Here is a 22914-nt window from a genome sequence, read left to right as displayed (position 1 = left end):
TCAAGCAAAGGATTTTTAAAATTAAGGTTGAGGAAAAAAATCAGATCTTGCCTGGTGTTGCACAGATTCTGTTGATGTATCAATCTTTTCAGGCATTTAAAAATAATATAGAGATGATAAAAGTAAATGTTCTATAACCAAAAAATCTCTTGGTAATAAAATTTCAAATTACAGCCCATGACAACACTTCTAAATTGAAGCTGTGATACAGGAGCTTTGATGGAGAAAATTGTACAAGTAACTCGCAAAGTAATTCGGAAAAGCAACAAAGAATGAAGGTGCTGCTGAGATGAACAGAAAAAACAGCTGGAATGGTGTGCAGCATCCTTAAAAATGAATTTTAGACTGTTTGTTGCCAATATCTTAAGCAGTGCTGTAGTCTTATAAGGATTTCTTGGAGAGCTTCCTTTGAGCAATAAATAACCTCACTGCAGAAAACCCCACCATGCACAGACAGATCCAAACCCGAGCTAAATCATCATACATGGCTGGGCTCAGAGTCTGACAAATTGATCTGAACATAGAGTTTAATGGCAGGATTTGCACTTTCCTATTGACTACTTCAGGCATTCAAGGGGCTGAGGAAGTACCTCCTGCGAAAGACTCATCCCTTCAAACTGTGATGACTCTTGGTGCTGGTCTGTGGACCAACTCTTCAGATACAGCACCAGGGCAGAAAAAACAAATTGAGTAAAAGAGCTGAAACTTTGCTCATAGTGGCACAGAATGAGTAGAAAAAAACAAAAAATCCCTACCTCTGAGTACCTCACTTTCCCTGTCAATATACTGGGTGTGCAGCATTAACCTATTTCCTACAAGTTGATGAGGTCTAAATAGTTTTTCTGATGTTTTCTGGCAGCCTCCAATGAAACGGGTTATAGCAGTGCAAAGTCTCCTCGTCATTTTGTTCAGCAAAAAATAAAGCTCAGAAAGAGACAGCTTTTCTGTTTAAATAACTCAAACTAAACATCCATAACCACTTAAATGTGGCAGATCTACTAAGTGTGATTTGTACCAAAGCATCTGTGGTAAGAAGGTTATAGGTATGCTTTGAGAATAAATTTCAAAGGTCTGCAAAGTATAATTAGTTTTAAAGTTCTCCTAGACATTAATAATTAGTAATAAAAACCTTCTAAAGTCCTCCACAGAAAGAAGTAAAAAGCTCTTCCAGAAGCATAAAAACACAGACCAAATCTAAACCCCCTCATGGCTGGTCTTATATCTAAGCTTCCTGATGAAGATGGTTTCATCTCCCTCCAACAATTAATTTGATCAATTTTTTTCTCTCCTTTCCAATGCTTTTTCCATTCAAATCACATAACTCAGGGTGAAGTCTTTAATCTTACATACATTTACATAATTTTAAAGACCAAATGGTTCAGCCAGATTAGGTAGCCTAGTGGTCCTTAAAACAATTAATCTATGAATTCCCCGACCAATTCCATCACCAACACAGCAAGTTTTACAATTCAGTTACATGTCAGAGAGAAAAGAAATTTTTTCCTCTGTTTTGAATTTGTCACTTTAGGATTCAGTTAATCAGGAGCTGAAGGACAGGAATATGACCAATGTCTGCCAATACAGGTATCCAGAAGACAGGTCTTGTCAGACTTAATTTCAATCTTTGACAAGACTATGACTCTGTTTGATAACATGTAATTGAGGATGATGCCATGTATATGTATTTTTAATAACTATTGACTTAGCACTTTGGCAAAAAAGTCTGGAGCAATTATTATCTGCACAGACACAGAAACATGCAAGGGAATGGTGAGTGATGATGAAAGGATGAATATGGTTTTGGTACCTATATGATTTTAGTATCCATATTTTCAAAGGCAAATGAAGAACAGAGATGACGCAAAAGATACACAGTTATTTGGAGACTACCAGGACTGGTCAACAGCAGGAAACTAGAGGAACCAAGGACCAAAGGTTTGAAGATAGACTAGATGACTTACAAAAGAAACAAAACAAACTTTTAACTGAGAAGATAATTAATTGGCAAGAACACAAAATGAAGGGAGATGGATGGTTGGTCCCTATGGTTTGAGATCTTCAAACCAGGTCTGGAAGGTATGTAAAGTCAAAACCAGCAACTGGATGGCACAGAGAGTTTTTTCTGTCCTCAGTGTGGAGGACCACTGCTGGCTGTACCCATATCCTTGGACAATGAAATAAGGAGGACCAGTTTCTCAATCTTCTGGCTTCTCAACACCATGACAGTTTATTCACCCATGTTACTGGGGCACACCCTTGCCACTGAGTTTGATGACACCTGCCATAACATTTGGGAAGGTTCAGCCCTGCAGAAGGGCAGCTAAGCAATCAAATATCCACAAAACAGAAGTAATAAATTCAGCTTTAAGATGACACCTGTCCCCCCATGAGCTGGTACCCCATAAATATGCTCACAAAATGGTTGCAGAGAGTAGGCTGTGAACTCTCCATAGCTCATGGAAACTTTACACATGCTTGGTTTATTTTTAAAATATTTTTATATTTTTAATTTTTATATTTTTATTTTTAAGTAAACCAAGCAACCACATTATTCTTCTTACTTGTGATTTCCTCATTATATGGATATAATTTTTTATGCCTGACAATTAGCTGGACTCTACAAGAGAAAGGCCCTGGCTGGTTACACTGCTGAACCCAAGTGTAAATCTGCTGCGTGTGAAGGAGAGAGACACAGTCAGGCAGGGTGAACAGGTGTCTATGGGAGCATCTGATTTTTCCTCTAACACCATTTCACATCATTAGTTGGAAGCCTGCTAGGCACCACACCCTTGCATCTCTGTTCATCCTATCTACCTCACTTTTTCAACGTTTTTTCCTCTTTAATACATGCAATTTTGAATTTTTAGAGCTGTTTAGCTGATTCACAGCAGCAGAAGCTGGGGTAAAAACTCTATGCATTTTTACACATTTATTTTATGGGAGATTACACAGCTGATTAACAGTTCTCAGAACAAAAAATGTCCCATGCTACCTCCATTCTTGTCTATTTATTGCTTTTGATCTATTCATGCCAAAACATTCTTACTAAGGAAAGTCATCAGAAAATTGTCTAATAAGGTAATTTAGAAGACGGTTCACATTGAGCATATGATTGAAAGGTATTTAACTTGCTGTTCCTGCCTCCTCTCCCCTAATAAACACATGGTTTACTAGCACTGATAAGCTTCAAAATGCTTTTGAACATCTGGGAAAAGGGCTGATCAGCTCCAGACAATCGTTGGACTCTTAAGTAGACCCAGGAACAAAGGTCGTGATAAATGAAACCACTGCTTTGGCTCCAAAATAGCCTCAATCATCTCCAGACAAAGCATGATTGAAATGCATCTATCTGTGGATAGCATCTGGAGAACTCTAAATATGTTTTGATCAGAATCCGAGTGGTTTCTTTCAAATGAAAATAATTTTAAGATGCCATGGAAAATTTTTACAACCAATCACACTTCGGCCTAATGTTTCCTTCTGCAGCATTGACCTTGTTTTTCTACAGTGTGAAAAAAATCAATATAATAATGGTACTGCAGTAAAATTTCAGCTTGCTCTTGGCTTACTTTAAATAACTTTATTGTCTCCTTTCCTTCTGTCTGCATCTGCTGTATTTGGCACTTGCAGTTATTAAAATGAAACCAAGTTGAAAGAAAATGTTAAATATCATAAAAAGAAACCCAGCAGCGCTTCTGGCTCACTTTGTCAATGCTGTGGTCACCTTTACCATTTGCCAGGGCTTTTTGTTCCCCAGCTGTTCTACCTGAATCTACATGCAGAAAGAACCCCCAACTTTCTCCTAGAATATCAACTTGTACTTTGCAGATTTAAAAGAGCTAAATGTTGCTGTTTCTTTTTTTAAAAAAAGGAAAAGTCACCCTCTTTCCTCCAATAATATATTGGAACAAAAAAGCCCAATGGTTTACTAGTGATTTCAGTTCTTTGATGCTTAACATTTTCTTACTCCTCAGTGTGCCTTTTTTGCCCAAATGAGCAAGCTTGGTTATAGGAGTCCCACTGTTTCACTCCCACCTGCACTAAGAACGAGGCTTTGAGAACCCTGTAGGAAACTATCAACTTAAAAGAAGAAAAAACACCATTCAGCCAAAATTATGCCCTTTAGTCACTTTCCACTCCCTCTGGATGAGAACCATATCCATTTGTTGTCAACCACAGCTCTACCTTGGTCAACAGACAAGAAGAGCAATCCCAAAAGCAAAAGTGGGAACCATGTGTTCAAGGTAAAGCCACAGAAAGCCCAAATGTAGGTAGTGCTGAAAGGAAAGAAGCATTTGCTCTGCCTGGGCCTCTCAGAAGTATGAGCCAGTCTTAGAGCAAGAAAGACCTACTCTAGTGTGTGCACAACACAGAAAAGAATAAAAAAGACACACACTGCCCACAGGAATTTATTTTCCTACTCTTGGCTATACCACAAACACAGGTTTTACAAAGGGACAGGTGAAGCTCCATCTCTAACAGCCCCTTTAGCAGATCGACCCCTTAAAAAGAAAAGCTGAATTCTTACTTTGGTAGTTGAAGCTGGGGAGGAGTTGGCCACCAGGCTGGTGATGACGTCGCTGTTGCCGGTGGTGCAGGCGGCAGTGGCCGGGGTGGGGAGCCGGGAGGGGACGATGGGCAGGGGCAGCAGCCCCGGGCGGGTGCTGCTGTTGGTGCTGGCAGCGCTGCTGCAGTTGGTGCTGCTGACATGGTTGCCATTGGAGCTCCAATCCCGGCGATCCCACCCGGCACGGTAATCTCTTTCGAACCGGCTGTGGTGCCGTGACATCTCGGTGGAGGGCAGCTTTGTCTCAAAGGGAACTCAAGAGCTTGCCTGAAAGATTAAAGTCAAAGAGTAGTTAGGAATGAGGTCCCAGCACAGCACCTGTACTCAATAACCACCAGGGCAAGACCCTGCCATGCCTATTCTGCTTTAGGAGAGTACTGTTCCTCTGCTTTTCCCAGCTAAACATCAGGAAGAAGAGAGCAGTGTTGCAGTAAATGTTAATCTGGAACACAAATGAAAGAGTTTGGACAAGTACAAGGACACAGTGGGAGAGCCCAGTCCTATAGAACTGAGGAAATACCATCTGCCCAAACCCTTCAGTAGAGTAACAAGCAACAGCACGCCAATCATGAAAAGCCAAGATAGAAGGAAGTCATCATTCAATGTTTTGATAACAGGAAAACATTTCCAACAGCTCCCTCTTGCAGTTTTCTCAGTAGCCTTCAGATAATTTCTGTAGCTCTTTCCTGTATCTGACACAAATATTAATCCTATTATTAAATCCTATTATTAAACATGACCAAATATTAACCCTAAAGATCAAAGGGAGAAAAAATCTACCTGCTAAATCTGTCCATTACTTCTCTGTTTTCAAAGCCAAATACTGCTTCATGCAGCCCCCTCCCCTCCTTTTTTTTTGACCTCCTCACTGGAAGCTCCTACAGGAAGGTTTCACTCCATGATGCCTGAGAGCTCCCCATAGAGAGGATGCTCTCCAGGGCAAGCCAATATGTTCTGTCTCCTCCTGTGCTTCTGGCTAGACTTAAAACACTTAATACATGTAAAATGATCAAATGACCAAGTTGTTCTGTGTGATCATCCTGTCCTTATCATTGCTTACCCTCTCAGTCTTTGTTATCCATAGATTTTATCTGCCAAGAGCAAGACCTCTGAACACAACGCCAGAAGTCAAGACTCCCAAAATCTAATCCCAGTTCTGATAATTATACGTTACATAGTCTAAAGCAGTTACTTAAGGCTTCCTTCCAAGGTCTCCTAACCTGTAGAATTGCAATAATGCTATTTTTCCAGCAGAGTTCTGAGTAAGTGAAAGTTTACAGCATTTGCAATTGAAGAAGAGTATGAGCAAATGCTAAACATATTTATTCCATAAATAAGTAATGAGTATCTAGGTCACTGCAGCACCTGATTTATTTTATTTGCCTCACACAATCCACTAAGTTCTTTGTAATAATAATATCAGGTCAGTGGAAGCAATGTTGTTTCACAAATTCTTAGATATAAAAATGGATGGTAAAAACATCTGCTTATAAGGACTGTGCAGGAAGCTGGAACCAAACTCACCCAGAAACTCAGACATAAGAAATTTCTTAAGAGAGATAAAACTTAGAAGTGGTATAAAACAGTGTGCCTAACAAGAATGTTTGTTATTCACCTGGTAGAAATTTAAAAAAAAAGTAAACAAAACCAACTATTATGCCTAAATGATGAAAGGTTTAACTGGTTCACCAGAGCTACTAGCTTGAGATGAAGAATACTCTTCCTCAGTTAAAAATTCAAAAATATGTGTATTACAAAAAAAAGCCCCAAATTCCCTCCTACAGTCATTATTTTCAACTAAATGCTGAACCAAATCTCCTAGAAAGCTGCACTTGTGATGGCTACATTGCCACTGTGCAGGAATGGCAACAAGAGCTTATACTGGGGACCACATCAGTGTTGTTGGTGTTGACCACAAAATTAACATTCCTTTTCAACCAACAGAGCCAGCTATTTTTTCCTCTGGTAGGATGTGATGCAAGGCTTGACTTGATGATTTGGGGGTTGATGATTCACTGATATTTACTTAGATTCTTCTGTCTTGTTTTTTTGTGGCCGTCTGATACTTTCATTCAGTAAGCTCATTTTTGTATTTTCCAGAGGACCACGTGGGAATGACAGCTCAGCTGTACAATGACCACAGCAAAAACCAGAGACACCAGTGCTGTGAAAGGTGCTGTAGTGAAAACAGAAACTTTTATTTTAGTAGAGGTGAACAAAGCAAGATTTTCCTCTAGTGACAACCATCTCAGAATAAAATCAGTACCTAAACATAGTGTCTTTAAAGGTTAGAATTCCACAGGTATAACCCCACTTTCGTTTGTTTTATAAATATTTTGCCAAATCAGGCAAAAAGGGAGTCTGTAAACTGCAAGCTGCAATTTCAAAATATCCTTTATTATTCCTTGCCTTTGAAAAAGTTTCTTTTTTAATCCCCACAGCCTCCACTGCCGTGTGAAGGTATCTTTCCTGACTGTTTGGATGCTGACTGTCAACTGAATACCCTTCTCCTCCCGAGCTCGAGGATCTCCATTAGCTGTATTAGTGTACTCCTTGACAAGGCAACCAGAGAGAACCAAATCACATCTCCCCCACCCACCCACACACTTGAGTACATCTGACATTTAATTCAGCGGAGAGCAGCAGCACACATGCACATAAGTCAATAGCGAGCAGTTTTTGCCACACGATCCAAGACACTATGCCCCCAGCAATTCTACTATCAGATGAGACTGACAGGCAATTACGTCAATAACAAGCAGGAAAAAAGCCTGTGACTAAGCCACGCATTAAGAAGTTTACTTAAAACCTACCGCCCTCTTCATGAGCGAATTCACTTCTCAGTCCAGTGGCTGTTATTTCATGGTATTTCCAATAAAAAATAAAAACCAGGGTTCAATGTCACACTTTTTTTTTCCAATACACTGAATTAAATATACACTACTTGTTTCAACATGTCATTTTTGGCTGGGTACAAAGACACTTGACAGCAACAAGATGTGCAGAAAAACCGGAGGGGATAACTATCTAATACATGAGTACTCAACTGCTAGTGCTTGCTATTTAAAATTAGAAAGAATAGACAATGTTCTCATAAATAGCTGCTGGGTGAGGTAAGAAATGGTTTGTGAACAGGCTAGCTAATTTTTAAATATATTTTTAGATCCAGAGTTTATGCTTTGTCTAGACTATTTTCATCAAGGATCATAATCCTAATAATAATGCTTCAAACATATCCTGTACTCATAAGAAAAACTTCTCCAACAGACTGTGTCCCAAGTCAAGCATAATCATTGCATTCCTCTGCACAGAACTTGACACAGGGCAGCATAAACCATCTTGAGAAACAGCAGAGACAGAGGCCAGTGGAAACCTACACAAACAGCAACAAGGGCAGCAGTCACTGCAGTCAGAGATCACAGAATTTTTGAGGTTTAAAAAGATCTCTAAGATCATCGAGTCCAACTGTCACCCAAACCCCATCATTACCAGTTCCAAACTATCTGATTTTAGACTAAAATTTTACAGTCATGTATTCTTCAGAATTTTTTTTACCCTAGTAATAAACCTCCTTTCCGAACCCCGCCTAAAAAAACCAAAATCCTTTCTTTTGTGGAGATGGCAAGATGGAGAAAGATCAATACCTAATACTTAAAAATACCAACATCAACAGTTACAATTAATTAATACGTTTTTACCTTCCAAAGGAAAGTTTTCCTCAACATTCATGTGCAGGCATTTTAGCTAGCTTCACGTCACTTTAAACAGCACTAAAGAAGAGAAAGAAGGTTTTTACATTGTTTTTTAGACTTGGGGAGCTCCCTGTGCTGTCTGCACTGAAGTCACCACGGCAGCTAAGCCTTGGTTAATTATAGATCTATCAACCTCAGTTTTGGGGTTGATTTTTCAGCCAGTATGAAGCTCCACACTGCCCTAAGAGCCAGTACTAGAGCAGATAAGCTTAGAGCTGTCTCAGATATGTTTACCCTACATCAGAGCCATAAAACCACGATGTAGAGATGCAGACATAGCCAGCAATAGAAAGAATGTATGATTTGTGCATCTCAGAGCAGTAGTCCATGAGGAGGCATACTGTATGCTATTACTGATGAAAATCCCTCTGTGCACCCAATTCAGCTGACATACTATCCTGTGAAGGTGGTAAAGTCAGTGAGACAGGCCTTCACTCACTCTCTACTCAAGATGTAATCACTGGAGTAGCCAGGTGTCTTTAATCTCGACTAGAAAGGAAACGTGTTCCTGTTTGTCACATGGAATCAAAGGATTTTATTGTGCAGCCAAAAGGAACAAAAGCTCTCTTAGAGGGGAAAAAAACCCACCCTACTAAAGAGAGACAAAAAAAGAGAGAGAAATCCATAATAGTTCCTGGTTGAACTGATAAATTGAAAGCAAGAAGGAGATCAAACTGGTATTAAGGGAGAGCTGTGGAAAGGGCTATAAGCCAAAGAAGAGAGATTGAGCAACCAGAGGTAAATACAACTCTGAAAGGAGATTTAGTGATATGGCAAGGCAAACAGAATGCCTATCTCAGTCCCAAAGACTGCATCACTGTGCATGCATTGCAAAAATCATGCCAAAACACAGACAGCCCACTTGGTTTCAGACAAAGGTTATGCAGGACCCAGGCATGAGGATTATACAGGCACCCAACCCTTTCCTCCATTATTTACTTTCACAGAAGGATGGGATTGGGAGGGTAGATCAGGGAAGGGTAACAACAATGAAACAATACCAAACACCTTCTGAGGAATGAGACAGGATCTCTCCTGGTTGTCCAAGGCCAAAACATGCAATGTAGCAGGTGAGAGAAATTACTTTACATCTATCCCTCTCAAGGGTAAGTAAAATGTGAGCATACCCCTGTGCTAGAGAACACAACCTTTTCTACAACCAGGACTTTCAGAAATGTCTCATACTAACAGCTTGCTCAACAATAAAGTTCGAGAAGGTTTTTCTGCAAAACAGGGGTGTCTTCAGGACTCAAATGTAGGGCACCTACACAGATGACAACATCCAGCCTCCAGATTTACCCTGAACACTTTGACCATTTGGAAATCCTCCTACCTTCTTAGCATAAAAACATCTTCCTCCTGGTACTCATTTTAACCCACATCTCTAAGACAAGTTCATTTGTTCCTTGTTTCCACGGCTTCCACACACATGCACTAAGGCAAGGAAAAGACCAGCGGCATGTGAGATAGCAGCATGTTATCCTCAGGCCTCTTACCAGGTTCAAACAGATCACTGCTGCAGATTTATTAAACTGAAGTGGTTAACATTTCATTTTATGCTCGATACATTTAAACACAGCCTTCTTCCCCCCAAGCCCAAAACACTCACTGTTCTGAAGAAAAAATGTTTCCTATTCACATTCCTCTAAATGACAGTCCGGCTCAAGCCTTGAAGCAGCTTCTTCTCTGCTTTCCACGCTTATCTAGTCAAGGTCTCCTTAAAGTGTCTGTCCCCACAGATATAAATATAAGGAAAAACAGGCTTTCCGCCAGTCTGAAGCTAGAGAATCAGATTTCTTAGACTATTAGTCAACTTCATTAAGTGACTTCAAAAATAAAGGTCAAGCTTTTAATTTAAATTTTTCCTGGGTAAGCATTTGTTTCTAAATTTACCTTTTAAATAATAACATTAGAGAAACATGATAGGCAAGAGAGGTTGGGAGACAGCAATGGAAGTAGATAAATGGTCATTAGGGAAATGGTACAAAAGAAGAGAGAAAGAGCCTGAAACTTTAAAATAAGCAGCTAAATAATCTTAGGTGTTTTCAGACTGGATAAATGGAAGCACAGGTAAAATAGCCCATTAGAGAGCTTCAAAAGCAGTTAAGTGCATGTAAGGCCTAAGTATTTTATGAGATACACACACACACAAAAAAGACGAGGAAGAAGAGAGATTTGCTGTAATCAGATCTAGCATGAAGAACTGTAACTGATAAAGAGGAAGATGTCTAAGTACCTAAGCTTGAGTGATTTCAGATATATGCTGCAGGGAAAATGTTACGGCATGCAGTTTTATCAGAGCACATTGACACAACAACCTCTCCTGAGGCACAGGTCTGAACATATAATTTATGCATATGGCATCAAAATCACATTGAAATATATCAGTATTACCATAAATTCTGCATATAATTCAATCATCAGGTCATGTATGTACAAGTCTTTAGGAAATTCGAAATAAAACAAGGTACCAGCAGACCCAGCAGCTTCAGGAGCCACTCTTCACTTCAGCAGTGTGCCAAACAAAATGTTTTATTCGAGCTCAACATTATTTTTAACCTACAAAGACTTTCTTAGACACATATGGAATCACTGTTACAAGCCTACATGGATCTGACTAATCCATTTTCGCAATTTTTACTTAACTTTTTTTTTCTGTTTGGGTGACTTCAGTGAAAGAACTCTTTGTTAGACAAAGGCAGACGGAATCCAATCAAGAGATTCTGTAAAGCTGAACTACAAGCAGCTGTGTAGAAAGATAAGATCCAGAAATATTTGAGGGGCAAGGAAACAACTTTATTATCAAGCAAGGTCTACTTTTGTAAACCCCTGATTTAGTCTTGTAAACAGCTGTAAAGCTCTTGTAAAATCCAAGACAAGGCAGAGACTTGAGCTGCTTTGCAACAATCAGATCTTGGAAACAAAAAAAAAAAGGAAAAAAAGGAGCCCAAATCCTAACACTGTAAGTGATAAAGGAGCAGTAGATTTAAGAGATTATACAGGATTTAATTTTCCAAATATATGCTAGAGGAGGTGATGTTTTGGGATGTATTAAAAAAAAAATCAAAGCATCAAAACCAACGGTGTCTTCTTAGCAGAAAGTTCACTATGGAAGAAGCACAAATGAGACTTTTGCTTCTCTGTCTTGAAATACTGCTGAAAAGTGTGTACACTTATTATTTCTGAGTACCTCAGATGCATATGAAATTATTCCCTTTAGATAAGTAAAAAGATAAACTAGACTATCCAACTAAAAAAAACCCAGCCACGATGGGAGTGAAACCATACCTTATAGCCTCGTTTCTTTCTTTCAAAGTTGAGAGAATATGACCTTCCTAAATAAGGGGTTACTAAAAAATCTGTGTTTTATTACTAAGCTCCTAGGAAATTTATCTTCAATATGATCATTTTCTATATGCAGTAATTTGCTTTCAGGTGCTAATTTTTTTACAACCTGAGTGGAGTAGATAACACGTCCTGCAATTCATGGATCATGAGCACTGGCAGAGCGAAAAAAGTTCAAAAGCTCAGAGACATCTGTGGTCCTGCAGCTCACACTCTTGGAACAGAAGATGAATATGAGTCCCATCTTGAGTCCTGCTGCTTGCCAAATCTGGACACACACAAAGTCATGAAGTTTACATCAGATTTCCTTCTGGGGATGTTCCTGACTATGAGACTTTCTTCAACTATTCTGAAAGGCCTCCATCCACATCCTCAGATGCACTTATTGTTAACTATAAATTGCAGAAAATATGTCAAAATATGCTGGTTTAGGATATGTATTTGGAGAAAATTCTTAAATCTAGGAGAAAATGCCTAACTCCGTTCCTCTATCTTCAGGCTTTTATTGGAAAGATCTCTCACTTGATCTGGTTGTCCTCCATGGCTTGTTGCAAACCATCCCTCCCTTCTCCAACAAAAAAAGCTCAGAGCACAATTCAACCTTCACCACCCCTCCAGGCCCAAAATTAATTCTTGATGCCATTTGCTGCAGATTCTTGGTCTTTCCAAGGTCCTTCTGCAGCAACACGACTGGAATTTTACGCAGCAGCTTCCTAAATGAAAATCCACCAGAACTTTACACAAAGGCATAATAACTTCCTCAGATGTCTCCGCAGGGTCCAGGGTAGCTGGCAGTGTCTGGAACCCAGCCTTGTTAAAAATGGAGAGAGAGAGAAAAACACAGTGTCCCTCTGTAACACTCCTGCTTGCAAAACACTGCCCAAAACATTGACTTCCCTAATTAAATTATCTCATTAGCATGAAAAGCAAACGAAGGAAAACCAAATGCCAAGAGCTGCCGTGTTAAAGGCCAGCTTGTGGAGGCTTTTGTGTGGGAAGACTCGCACGGCAGAGCCGGTGGCCAAACACCTCGACTGCCGGCACAGGGCCTGGTTGGATGTCAGCTGGTGGCCAGGGTCCAAGGGTTCCTGCCCAGGAGAGGTGGGGAGGGAAGGCAGGGACACAAAGGGATTTCTTCTGCGGAAACGGGCCGTCTTCTCAAAACACATTAAGTGGTTGCCAGGACCTGACATACCTAATCTCGCCTAAGACTTCATAGTTAATAAAGCAGAAACGTAGGATAAGCTACTGTCAGTGCTGCCAAATGTCACGAAGTAAAGCTCTCAAAAATTTAATTAGCAAGATTTTGGCTCTTTTGGGGATGGTTCCTTGGGCGTGGGTGGGAGGTAGAGGAGAAGGGGACTGGGTCTTCAAATCACATCTTGGACGAGGCAGGAGAAATTTCCTTTTATTTCCTGTTGTTTCCAATCATCCAAGCCCTGAGGAAGACTGATAAATCAGTCAAAACTAATACAGGAGAAAGTTCTCTGCCAAAGTAAGGGTTAAACGCAACATATTTTACAGCATGAGTTCTCTGGGTCACCCGTAGTGCTGCAAAATGCTATAATTAAGAAACCATACTTCAAATTTCCCTCTTAGAGGATATTTTTAGGTCATCCCACCTCTGTCATTGTCCACATCTAAAAAGCTTCAGCCAGTACCTGGGGAATTAGTAATTTTCTCTTCCAGGACTGATGCCCTCTGACCACAGAGAATTTTCTGACGCACAGTTTGTTGAAAGGAGATGTATCACTCCCCTAAATCAAGAGCACATTTACACTTACAGCATGAAACAGTCCCTAAGCATCTGGTATATTAAAAGAGCTTATTATATGCAAAATGCCTCAGAAAAAAAAACCCAAACCAAAACATTAAATCATAGAATCAGAGTCATTTAGGTTGTAAAAGACCTGTAATATCAAGTCCAACCCAGCACTGCCAAGCCCGCCCACTAAACCATGTACTTAAGTGCCACATGTCTTTTAAATTTACTGAAAATGAGACTAGCACAGCCCATACCAACAGGCATCCAAGAATCTTCAAGGTTTTAACATGATTTGCTGCACACTGAGGTAGGGAAGTGCCGTTATCCCAATCCTGCACTAAGGAAGTGAATTCCCAGAGACTATGCAAGATCCCTACCCTAAGGAGAATAACTACAGTATTTCCAACTTCTGGTGCCCTAAATGCAGGACTGTCACCAGCTTCCACTCACAAAGCCTCTCAAGCAACCTCACTCTTTGTTTAAGGAGCCACATATATTCTTTTTGTAGTTTTAGAAGTTGAAAAGTGCTTGGAGAGGAGAGTTCCTCTGCGTATTTCCATCCTTTTGCTTCATGGCACTGGTACCATTCATACTCCATCAGTACTTGGCCCCCCTTTCCCTAGCTGGAAATACTGGACTTGTAGCTCACCCACAGACACCTGGAACTTTTGAATAGAAATCTTTTCATCCCAGTGCATGTCACTGGAGTTGGCCAGAGCCCACTTTATCTGTCCATCTGCAGTCACAGCTCATCACCTCTCATGGCCTAAACACATTTCATAAAATGGATTGACTTTATTTTCAGTTGGTACAATAAAGTAAGTATCACTTACATCCACTTGCTATTTTTGTTGTGTTTTGAAAGGCGATGATTCAAGAACCGTTAGGATGGGTCCTAATGAATTAATAACACAGCCAGTATCAAAGTTAACTGCTCCTCTGCCTCTTAAAAGCTATTCCTGTTATCACTTCTTCCACCACCCTTTTTTGCTTCTCACTTAGAATTGCCACCAGTGACTCATGTTTTATCTTTTAAACTATTGGATGAAGGCTGTTTGCTGAATGCAGTAAATCAGCAGCCCACCTTTTCTAGGCCAGAGGTCTGCAGCTTTTAATTAGCTGCTTTAGAAATAACATGATCAAATAAGAAACAGCTCATGAAACAGTCAGCATATCCCTCTCAAGATATGTTAGGTGATGTAGAACCTTTAAATATTACAGACAGAAATCAAATCTTATTTGGCAAGCACCTGCTTAAATATGCATTTAAGAATACCAAGAATCTAGTCAAGAATATAACTTGAAAACTACTAGATTTGCAAGCACTGGCCAAAATGTTTGCACTTTACTCTGAATAGCAATCATTCATTTGCATTCCACTAAAGCTGTCAAAAACTTTATATGCAGTCTTGTAGCGAGATTGTTACATACATGCCAAATGCCTGTATAGCAAACATCTGGCCTCGCTTCTGTTCCAGGATTTGCCAAAGCATAGGTCCATCCGTTGTTTTTTCTTGTGACTTTTATTTTTTTTTCTCTCTGCTGTGCCTGAGGTCGTTTTTCTTAAAATGAAATCATTAAAACAGGCAGAAAGAGTGGAGGAAGGAGGAGTAAGAAGAGCTGTAGCATCTGAGTAATCTTCCAGTGGGACTAATTTTACTAAGTATTTGTGCTACTGCTACCAGTCAATCACTACAGTATTATTGAGAAGCTAAAAAAAAAAAAATTAAAAATTAAACCGCATTTAGGAAAGAATATTGGCATAGAAAGAAGGAAAAACACATATGTTGTTCTATAAACTAGAAGCTCCGTTTACTCAAATGTCTTCAATATCAATATAAAATGTATTAACATAAAAAAACAACTTGCTGTTCCCTTATTTTGCATTCATTTTACATCCGTTCTTCTCTGAGGCAACAGATCAGAATGGTGCATTGCTTTCCCCTCAGGCCAAGTGTAATAAACAGGCAGGTGTAATATAAGGCTGCAGTGTCTCAGCTCTCCTCCCCAACAATTGATCTTCCAGCCCTACGGTGTAATTCTGTCTTGGTAGTCCCTTCACATGCCTCATTCCTGATCGGTCAATTATTTCAAATCAAGCAGAATTAAAGTGTTATTTTTGTGAGGGGGGATGATATTCACCAGTGACCAACGTGAAACTAATAAACTAATTTCCCTTTACTGCCTTGGGCAAAACAGAAAAAAACAAGTCTAGGGAAGAAAGACAGCAGCTGTTTCGTCAGTCTGTTGCCCAAATGTGTTTGCCATTTACTATCTTTAAATTGAATTTTTGCTTACAGGACAATTTTGGAAACAGAAGACAACAAAAAGAAAACAAGAAAAAAAGGCAGTGGTGAGAGTATACGACTCTGGAATACAGAGATGTGCAGTGCAAGCTTCCCTAGAGGAGAGGACGGCACTCTGCCGTTCCCTGAAACAGAGCATATTCCTCCTGCCAGTAGCAAATTTATCCAGCAGATGTCAACACCAGCAAAATATACGTGTAAAGCCAACCTTAACAGCAACAGTCGTCACTTCAATTTACAGTAGCACATCAGGGGATAGTTTAATATTTGGAATATCTGGAAGCACTGCATTTTTTTTTGCTACTGTCCATCCCTGCATCTTCCTGAACAGATCTGGCCTAGCCCATCTGTCAATAAACATATGTAGAGTAAAATAATTTGGTTTTCACTTTTAGAATACTTTTGTCTGGTCTGCTGAAAAATTGCTGATGAGCATGTGATTACTTTCGGACTGCATCAGACCAAATTTTTCTGAGGAGGAGTGGGGAGGAGAGGGGGGAGAAATACTCTGCGGTGCAAAGCGACTATTACAAGCAAAATCTTCATAGTTACTAAATATAATCCGAAGAGGTCTGTTCCCTTCCTACTCTTCACTATGTGGTTAAGCAATGCAACGATTTCATGGATTTTGCTCTTTCCTCAAGAAGCTTTGCAGCCTACAACAGTGACCTGAGATTCCCACGCCGACCCCAGGTCAACAGATACTTGTTGTTCCTGTGAGGTTTTTTCCTTGTTTTGCAATACACCAAGGACAGTCTGTTGTAAGCCTTTTAGTGTTATTATGCTCAAAAGACTGAATTTGCTGACAAGTTTTAACCATGCAAAAACACAAGGCCATTGCTGTTGACACTTTTAAATCTACTATTAAGATCTGACTGTTTGAACAGCTTGTGTGTAGAATCTGAAGTACAGATTTCTGTTTCTTTTTTGTTTATTTTTAGATAAACCTTGTGTTTCTACTCTGCAATGTTTGCATTTGGCTGTTGAGCATGCAGTAACCGCATACATTATATGCATTGCTTAGAGACACAGCCTCGCAGCCCATCAGGTTTTTGCAATAGATGAGAAGGGAAATAACAGAACATTTTCCTGATTGATTAATCTTTCTTCACATTGCCATTTCCCCACAAACATGAGAAGGAAAACCAAAAGTATGTTGTGACATCTAATAGCGAGACATTGAAGCAAAGTATTTTATTACTGCTATGAAACTAACTAAGGAGTTTGTTTTCAGAGATCTAAAACATGACAAGGAGACATAAATATCTTACAGAGACTTCACAGTTATTTCTCACGTGTAAACCTAACAGCTTTTACGAGAAGCATACATCCAATGAAGTAGTTTTAGCTTTAACCAATCAATCTGGTTAGAAATTCAGGCTCTCTGTAAGGCACAAACAGTGGTCAAAGGCTGAGACTCTGAATTACCATCATCTAAGCAATTCTGAGGCATCAAGAGAAGCAGGCACGGGAAGAACAGGCACAGGTATTGTGCTTCCAGTAAATAATCCAAACACATGATGGCACTTGAGAGAACAAAGTCAGAGCTCTGAATACTAGGAAAAAGCATTGAATGCCAAATCCAGTGCCATATGACACGACGTGCCAGCTCCACACAGCATTTTGGGAAGCCACGTCCTGCTCCACAGCTCTGGGAGCCAGCACGTACTACCCAAGACAGAGCCATAAATAGTTTGGAGATAAGACGCATATCTTATGAGGCACACCGCAGTTTCACAGCCTGGGATGAGCAATTCTTTTAATTACCGTCAGCATTTTCTCTGAATCCCCGTCTCAAAGAAGCGGTGGAAACTTTTGATTTGCTGCGACACCTTGATTGCCGCACGGATGAGTCACCACACCATTCCTGTTAGTCTTACGAATTTATAGATTTTTAAGGCCAAAAAGCACAGGAGGCTGTTACAATCACTCTGCTCTGACTCTGAACAGCACAACTCTCCCAGCTTATACAGCAGCCTGCCTGGCACAAAGAGCAACTAGGAATATCTCATATAAAATTGTAATATATGCCTAAGCTTGCCCATAAGCACCAGAACAGTTCCCTCTCAAAAAAAGGAAAAGAAGTAAAATTATTGATCATTGAACTAATGTACTTGTCAACACTTTTCTTCCTAGCAGCTCCTCTGTGAAATGTTCCTAAGAAAGGGCAAGAACATTGCACAGGCAATGAGGAATGAGGAAAAAAGTGTGAGAAACGGCCCTGCTGACACCAAGGTCAGAGAAGGAGAAGAAGAAGAAGAAGAAGAAGAAGGTGTTCCAGGTACTGGAGTAGGGGTGACCCTGCTGCATATGGAGAGGCCTGTGAAGAAAGCTGATCCCAGAATCATCATAGAATGGTTTGGGTTGGAAGGGACCTTAGAGATCATCTCATTCCAACCCCCCTGCCATTGGCAGGGACACCTTCCACTAGGCGAGGTTGCTCAAAGCCTCATCCAACCTAGCCTGAACACTTCCAGGGATGAAGCAACCCCAGCTTCTCTGGGCAACCTGTTCCAGCGTCTCACCACCCTCACAGTAAAGAATTTCTTCCTAATATCCAATCTAAACCTACTGCCTTTTAGTTTAAAGTCATTAGTCCTTGTCATGTCCTTGTAAAAAGTCCATGTCCTTGTAAAAAGTGTCTCTCCAGCTTTTTTTTTTTTTTCCCCAGATATCCACACTGCAGCCCATGGATGACCTCTCTTCATGGAGAGGAACCCATGCTGAAGCAGGATTCTGGAGGGACCTGTGGCCTGTGGAGGACCCATGCTGGAACAGGCTTATCCCGAGGGACTGCAGCCTGTGGGAGGAACCCTTGGAGCTGTTCCTGAAGGACTGTATCCATGATGGAGTGGGGAAGGAACATGAGGAGGAAGGAGCAACAGAGAGGATATGTCATGGACTGACCGCAATCCCCCTCCCCCACTCACCCATGGGGAATGCAGGGGTAGAAGAGTTAGGAATGAAGTTGAGCTCGAGAAGAGATGGGGGTCGGGGGAAGTTCATCTAACTCATCACTTTGTTTCTCACCATCCAATTCTATTTTAACTGGCAGAAATTAATTCTCCCCAAGTCAAGCCTGTTTTCCCCATGATGGTACTTGGTCACAGATCTCCCTGTCCTCATCCTGACCGCAAGTTTTTTCATTGTTTTCTCTCCTGGTCCTGCTGAGGAGGGGGACTGAGACAGTGGCTGGGTGGGGGTCTGGATGCTTGCCACAGTGAGGAAAGTCTTGCAATAAAAGAGAACTGATTTTTTAATTTTTTTTGCCTTCTTCCAAGGCAGTTTATGCACTCATCCTCTGTAGTAGCAGGGAGGAGGGACAGAAAGGACTGAAAACTTCTCTATCTGCAATATGTTAGTGTAATTATGAAAGGCACCATGGGGAAGAACTCCTACATTATGATGAAGGCTGGGGTTTTGCTTTATTTCATTCTTTGAAGATGTGCATTCCCCGTTTCCTTCAAAACTTTTCTCCATGCATTCTATCATTATCTTTTTGCCTATCCACTTGTAAATAATTTCTAAGCTGATGTAAGTGTATGAGTTGCTTGGAATGATCTTCACAGATGGAGTGCTTTACCAATTTCTTCCCTGAATAAAGTACATATCCATTCTATTTCCTTGATCTTCTAGGTAAGTAATAACATCCACTGAGGATGGATTAGACATACACTACGAAATAATGCCTGTCTATAACTACATGTCTTATTTCCCAGTATTCACATAATGGCCCCATTACATGCTTGATTACCGTGGCCAGGCTAAACAGAGTAATTTGTTTAGAACTTTACTTTCTTTTTTTTCTTTATTAGCAGAAAAGTCCAATTTTGATTACTGAATCATATGATTTTCCAAAGGTTATTTTAAATGTTTCTGAAGACTGCCTCCGCTGATTCTTTAGAGACAGACTCTCCAGTGCATTTCATTCAAAATTCTTAATACTCAATTTTGCAAGATGTCCTTTCTTCTCCTGCTTTGGTCTTCATTCCCAAAGTTACAGTTTCTAGCAAAATTTTCCTACACAAGCTTATCCAGTTTCTCATACTTTAAGACAATGATAAGCATTTATGTGGCACTCTTTGTCTTCAAAGCACTTTACAAACATTAAATATTTAATGCTCGTGGCATCCCTCTTACTCTCAACCCCATTTTACAGGTAGGGAAACAGACTCACAGGTTAACTGATTTTGTTTCAAGTCACATCACAAGTTACTGACAGATGTGAGACCAGAATATATGAGCTCTGATTTCAGCTCTATACTCAAAATCAGATCAGCCTCGTTCTTGCACTTAAAATAATATAAATAATAATGAAAAACCTTGCTTTTGTTCAGAGAGAACTTATCTATCTCTTTGAAGGTTCTAAATGCAATAAAAAAAAAAGTACAGGAAAAGCACCCCAGAATGGCCCAGGAGGGTAGCTACCAACTTTGTTTTCCATATTCTCCCTTGCCAGAGTTCTAGAGGGAAACCCACAATTGGACAATATCAGGAAAGGGGTCAGTATGTTTTCAGACATTTATATATAGCCATATATACACACACACATATATATTCTCAACCACTATCTAAACCAAGAACAGAGACCTTCCAGCCAGAGAAGAATATGCAATTTAAAAACTGAAGTACGCTTCAAAATGGCATCACTAAAGAGCTTTGGTATCTGATAAGAAGATTACAGTATATTCAATTGAACACAGCAAAAGCCTTTTAAAATAAAGTACAGGAATAGTGAAGCCAGGCATTTGCAACTAGATAACACGAAGCTAATCGGGCAGTGCGAAAGGTGCGCCCTGCTGCAGGGAGCGTGCAGGAGCCAGGCAGCTTTTGGAACTCAAATAATGAGGGGGTTTTTTTTAGCTTTAACATTTTTCATAATCCAAGCAGGAGGTCTAAACACAGGCTGTATGCAACACTAACTGTATTTCCCTTTAACAGCCTCCTATGGGAACAAATGTTCAGTGTCAGGCTGGTACTATACGTCCATTTAATTGAGCTGAGAGAACTCTCCTGCCCTCGAAGAAAGCTCATCTCTTCTCTCCATGGATGTGACTATAGAGCTAGCAGATAATATCTCACTCATTATTTATACAACCACGTAATTATCTCCCAGAGACTCCCCATTTTGTAGAAGTTTCTTTTTTGGAAACACCATCCGTTGCCTGAATGGAAAGCCAAATCCAGCCCTAGATACCGTGACAGTAAGTGCCATATCCACCGACAGTCAGTGTGAGAGCATCTCTTGCTACCACATGTGGGAAGCAGCAGGGGAGCCTGCAGTGCTGCTCACATGAAGGACATGCTCCTGGAATTACACTGGATCTGTTTAAGATTTCTCTTGGGAAATGCAGGCACACGTGCAAGATCAACAGTACAAAACCACATTCAGCAGTTTTAGAGAAACATGGTAATGGCAGGAGAAAAAGAAAAACAAAAAATAAATCTGCATATTGCATAGTTGCCTCCTCTGTGCCATTGCATTCTGTCTTCTTACATTGTGACAGTGCCACCAGATACACTCTCGATACCAGTTTAACCATGATGAAATCTGCTGAGGTCAAGAGCTGTTGTTATCCCTCCTCTTCAGCTGATGAGCTGAGTATGGAGAGTATAGACCAAACCTAGAAGAAGCCCTCAGGTAGGGAAAGCAGAGCTCAGACATTATATCTAGTTTAAACATGTGCAAAATCACTCAAGGCTTGTGTACCTCAGAGTCCATAGGAAGCCACATCATTGCTAATAAAGCTGTTTAGGTGCCCAATGTCCTGCTGTTGTATAAGCCAAAAGGAACATCATTTGGCCATTTATCACTGCAGGAACACTGGAAATACCCAAATGAGGTACTGTGGCCCAATTCCCATGGTGTCATGTCACGAGCCCCTCCAAAACACAGGGATGCTTTGAGTTGAGCACCAAAGGGAGGTAATACAGGGTGACTCATCCTGCTGAGGGATCTGGTTTCCAGCTTTGGCTGCCTATATAATTCAAGCACAGAGCACTAAAGAAATCTGCTGGGCTCAGAGTTTCCATGCCAGGAACTGGATGCCGATGCACCTGGCACAGCACTGGGACAGAGTTCTCTTTCAGGTGGTGCTGTCGGTTTTTAAGTCCAGCTTTAGACTGAAGACAAGGAGTGAGTATAATCCTTTGCTCTTTGAGACGTCCTGTGTGACTCTGGGCTCAGCTTAACAGAGCACTGGAGCTCATTGGAGAGAGATAAGAAAAACAACCAAAGGTGTGCCAAAGGAACACTACGTCCTCACCACTCTGCTAACAGAGCTTTTGGGTAGGCTTAGCCAAACCCCACCTCTCAGCCAAAGCTCATGAGGGAGGACACTGGTGTTTCTGCAATTTAGCAAGAGTGCCATTACCTTCCTCAGGCAACCCCATGCTCAGCTACTGCATGAGGTTCAGGCTTCTGCCTTCTTGCTCAGATGGAGGCTGGTTTGATTTTTTTTTTCCCCATTTAATTTTTAAGATTATAGGATTTACACATACTCTGGTAAAATATTTTGCAGCACTGCCACTAAACAGCAGAGTGTAGGCAACACGCACATATTATGAAAGATCTGGCATTATAATATGTAGCTTTTCTGTTACAAATTACATTGACCAGCTAAAGTACAGGTTACAGTATGGTCTATACAAAGTCATGTTGTGTCAGTAATGCACATATGGAAGGAAAAAGAAACAACAATTTCCTTGTGAATTTTAATACACTTAGAAAAATGGCCAAGATAAAATTCCTTGCGGAGGGGGAGTCAAACACTCTTTATGAAGTCACTGAGGTATTTTAGATGAGAAAAATAACTATGCAGTTGTCACAACTAGGGAAATACCAAATATCACTGAATTGAAGTCCTTTTCAGGAATGTACAGAACACAGTTTGCTGTTACTGTCTTTTTTTAATCATGAACCACTGTCTGTCTGAAGCAGTCAAGAAAATCTGACTATCATATTCACTGGTCATACAAGCCTTTTAAAAGTTACTGTGCACATCCCTCCACCCTTCCAATGCCATGACTTGGGGCAGCTCAGGGCTCCCTGCCCTGGTAGCACTGGGGTCTTGGGGTGATGGGATAAGACTCAGTGAAGAAGGTCCCAAATTAGACTGGAAGGTAGTTGGGAGGGTGAAGGAGCAACAACAGCCCCTGCTGCCTTTCCCAGTTTTCTCC

The 22914-nt window shown here is 40.5% G+C and overlaps 1 protein-coding gene across 4 annotated transcripts in view; it reads right to left on the bottom strand.

Moving 5' to 3' along the window:
- KLHL29 (kelch like family member 29) overlaps positions 1-22914 on the bottom strand; it is a 394046-nt gene that overhangs the window by 237281 nt on the left and 133851 nt on the right. For all 4 annotated transcript variants that reach the window (XM_027641022.1, XM_027641020.1, XM_027641024.1 and 1 more), the window contains one exon: positions 4529-4834. In XM_027641022.1, the coding sequence (XP_027496823.1) occupies positions 4529-4789 (261 nt within the window). In that variant the 5' untranslated portion in view covers positions 4790-4834. The remainder of the gene's footprint in view (positions 1-4528; positions 4835-22914) is intronic.

Source organism: Corapipo altera, unplaced genomic scaffold (genome assembly GCF_003945725.1).
Source record: "Corapipo altera isolate COAL_440 unplaced genomic scaffold, ASM394572v1 46, whole genome shotgun sequence".
In the NCBI taxonomy this organism is placed as follows: domain Eukaryota; kingdom Metazoa; phylum Chordata; class Aves; order Passeriformes; family Pipridae; genus Corapipo; species Corapipo altera.
The sequence above is the reverse complement of the archived record's forward strand: the minus strand, read 5'-3'. Positions and strand labels throughout refer to the sequence as shown.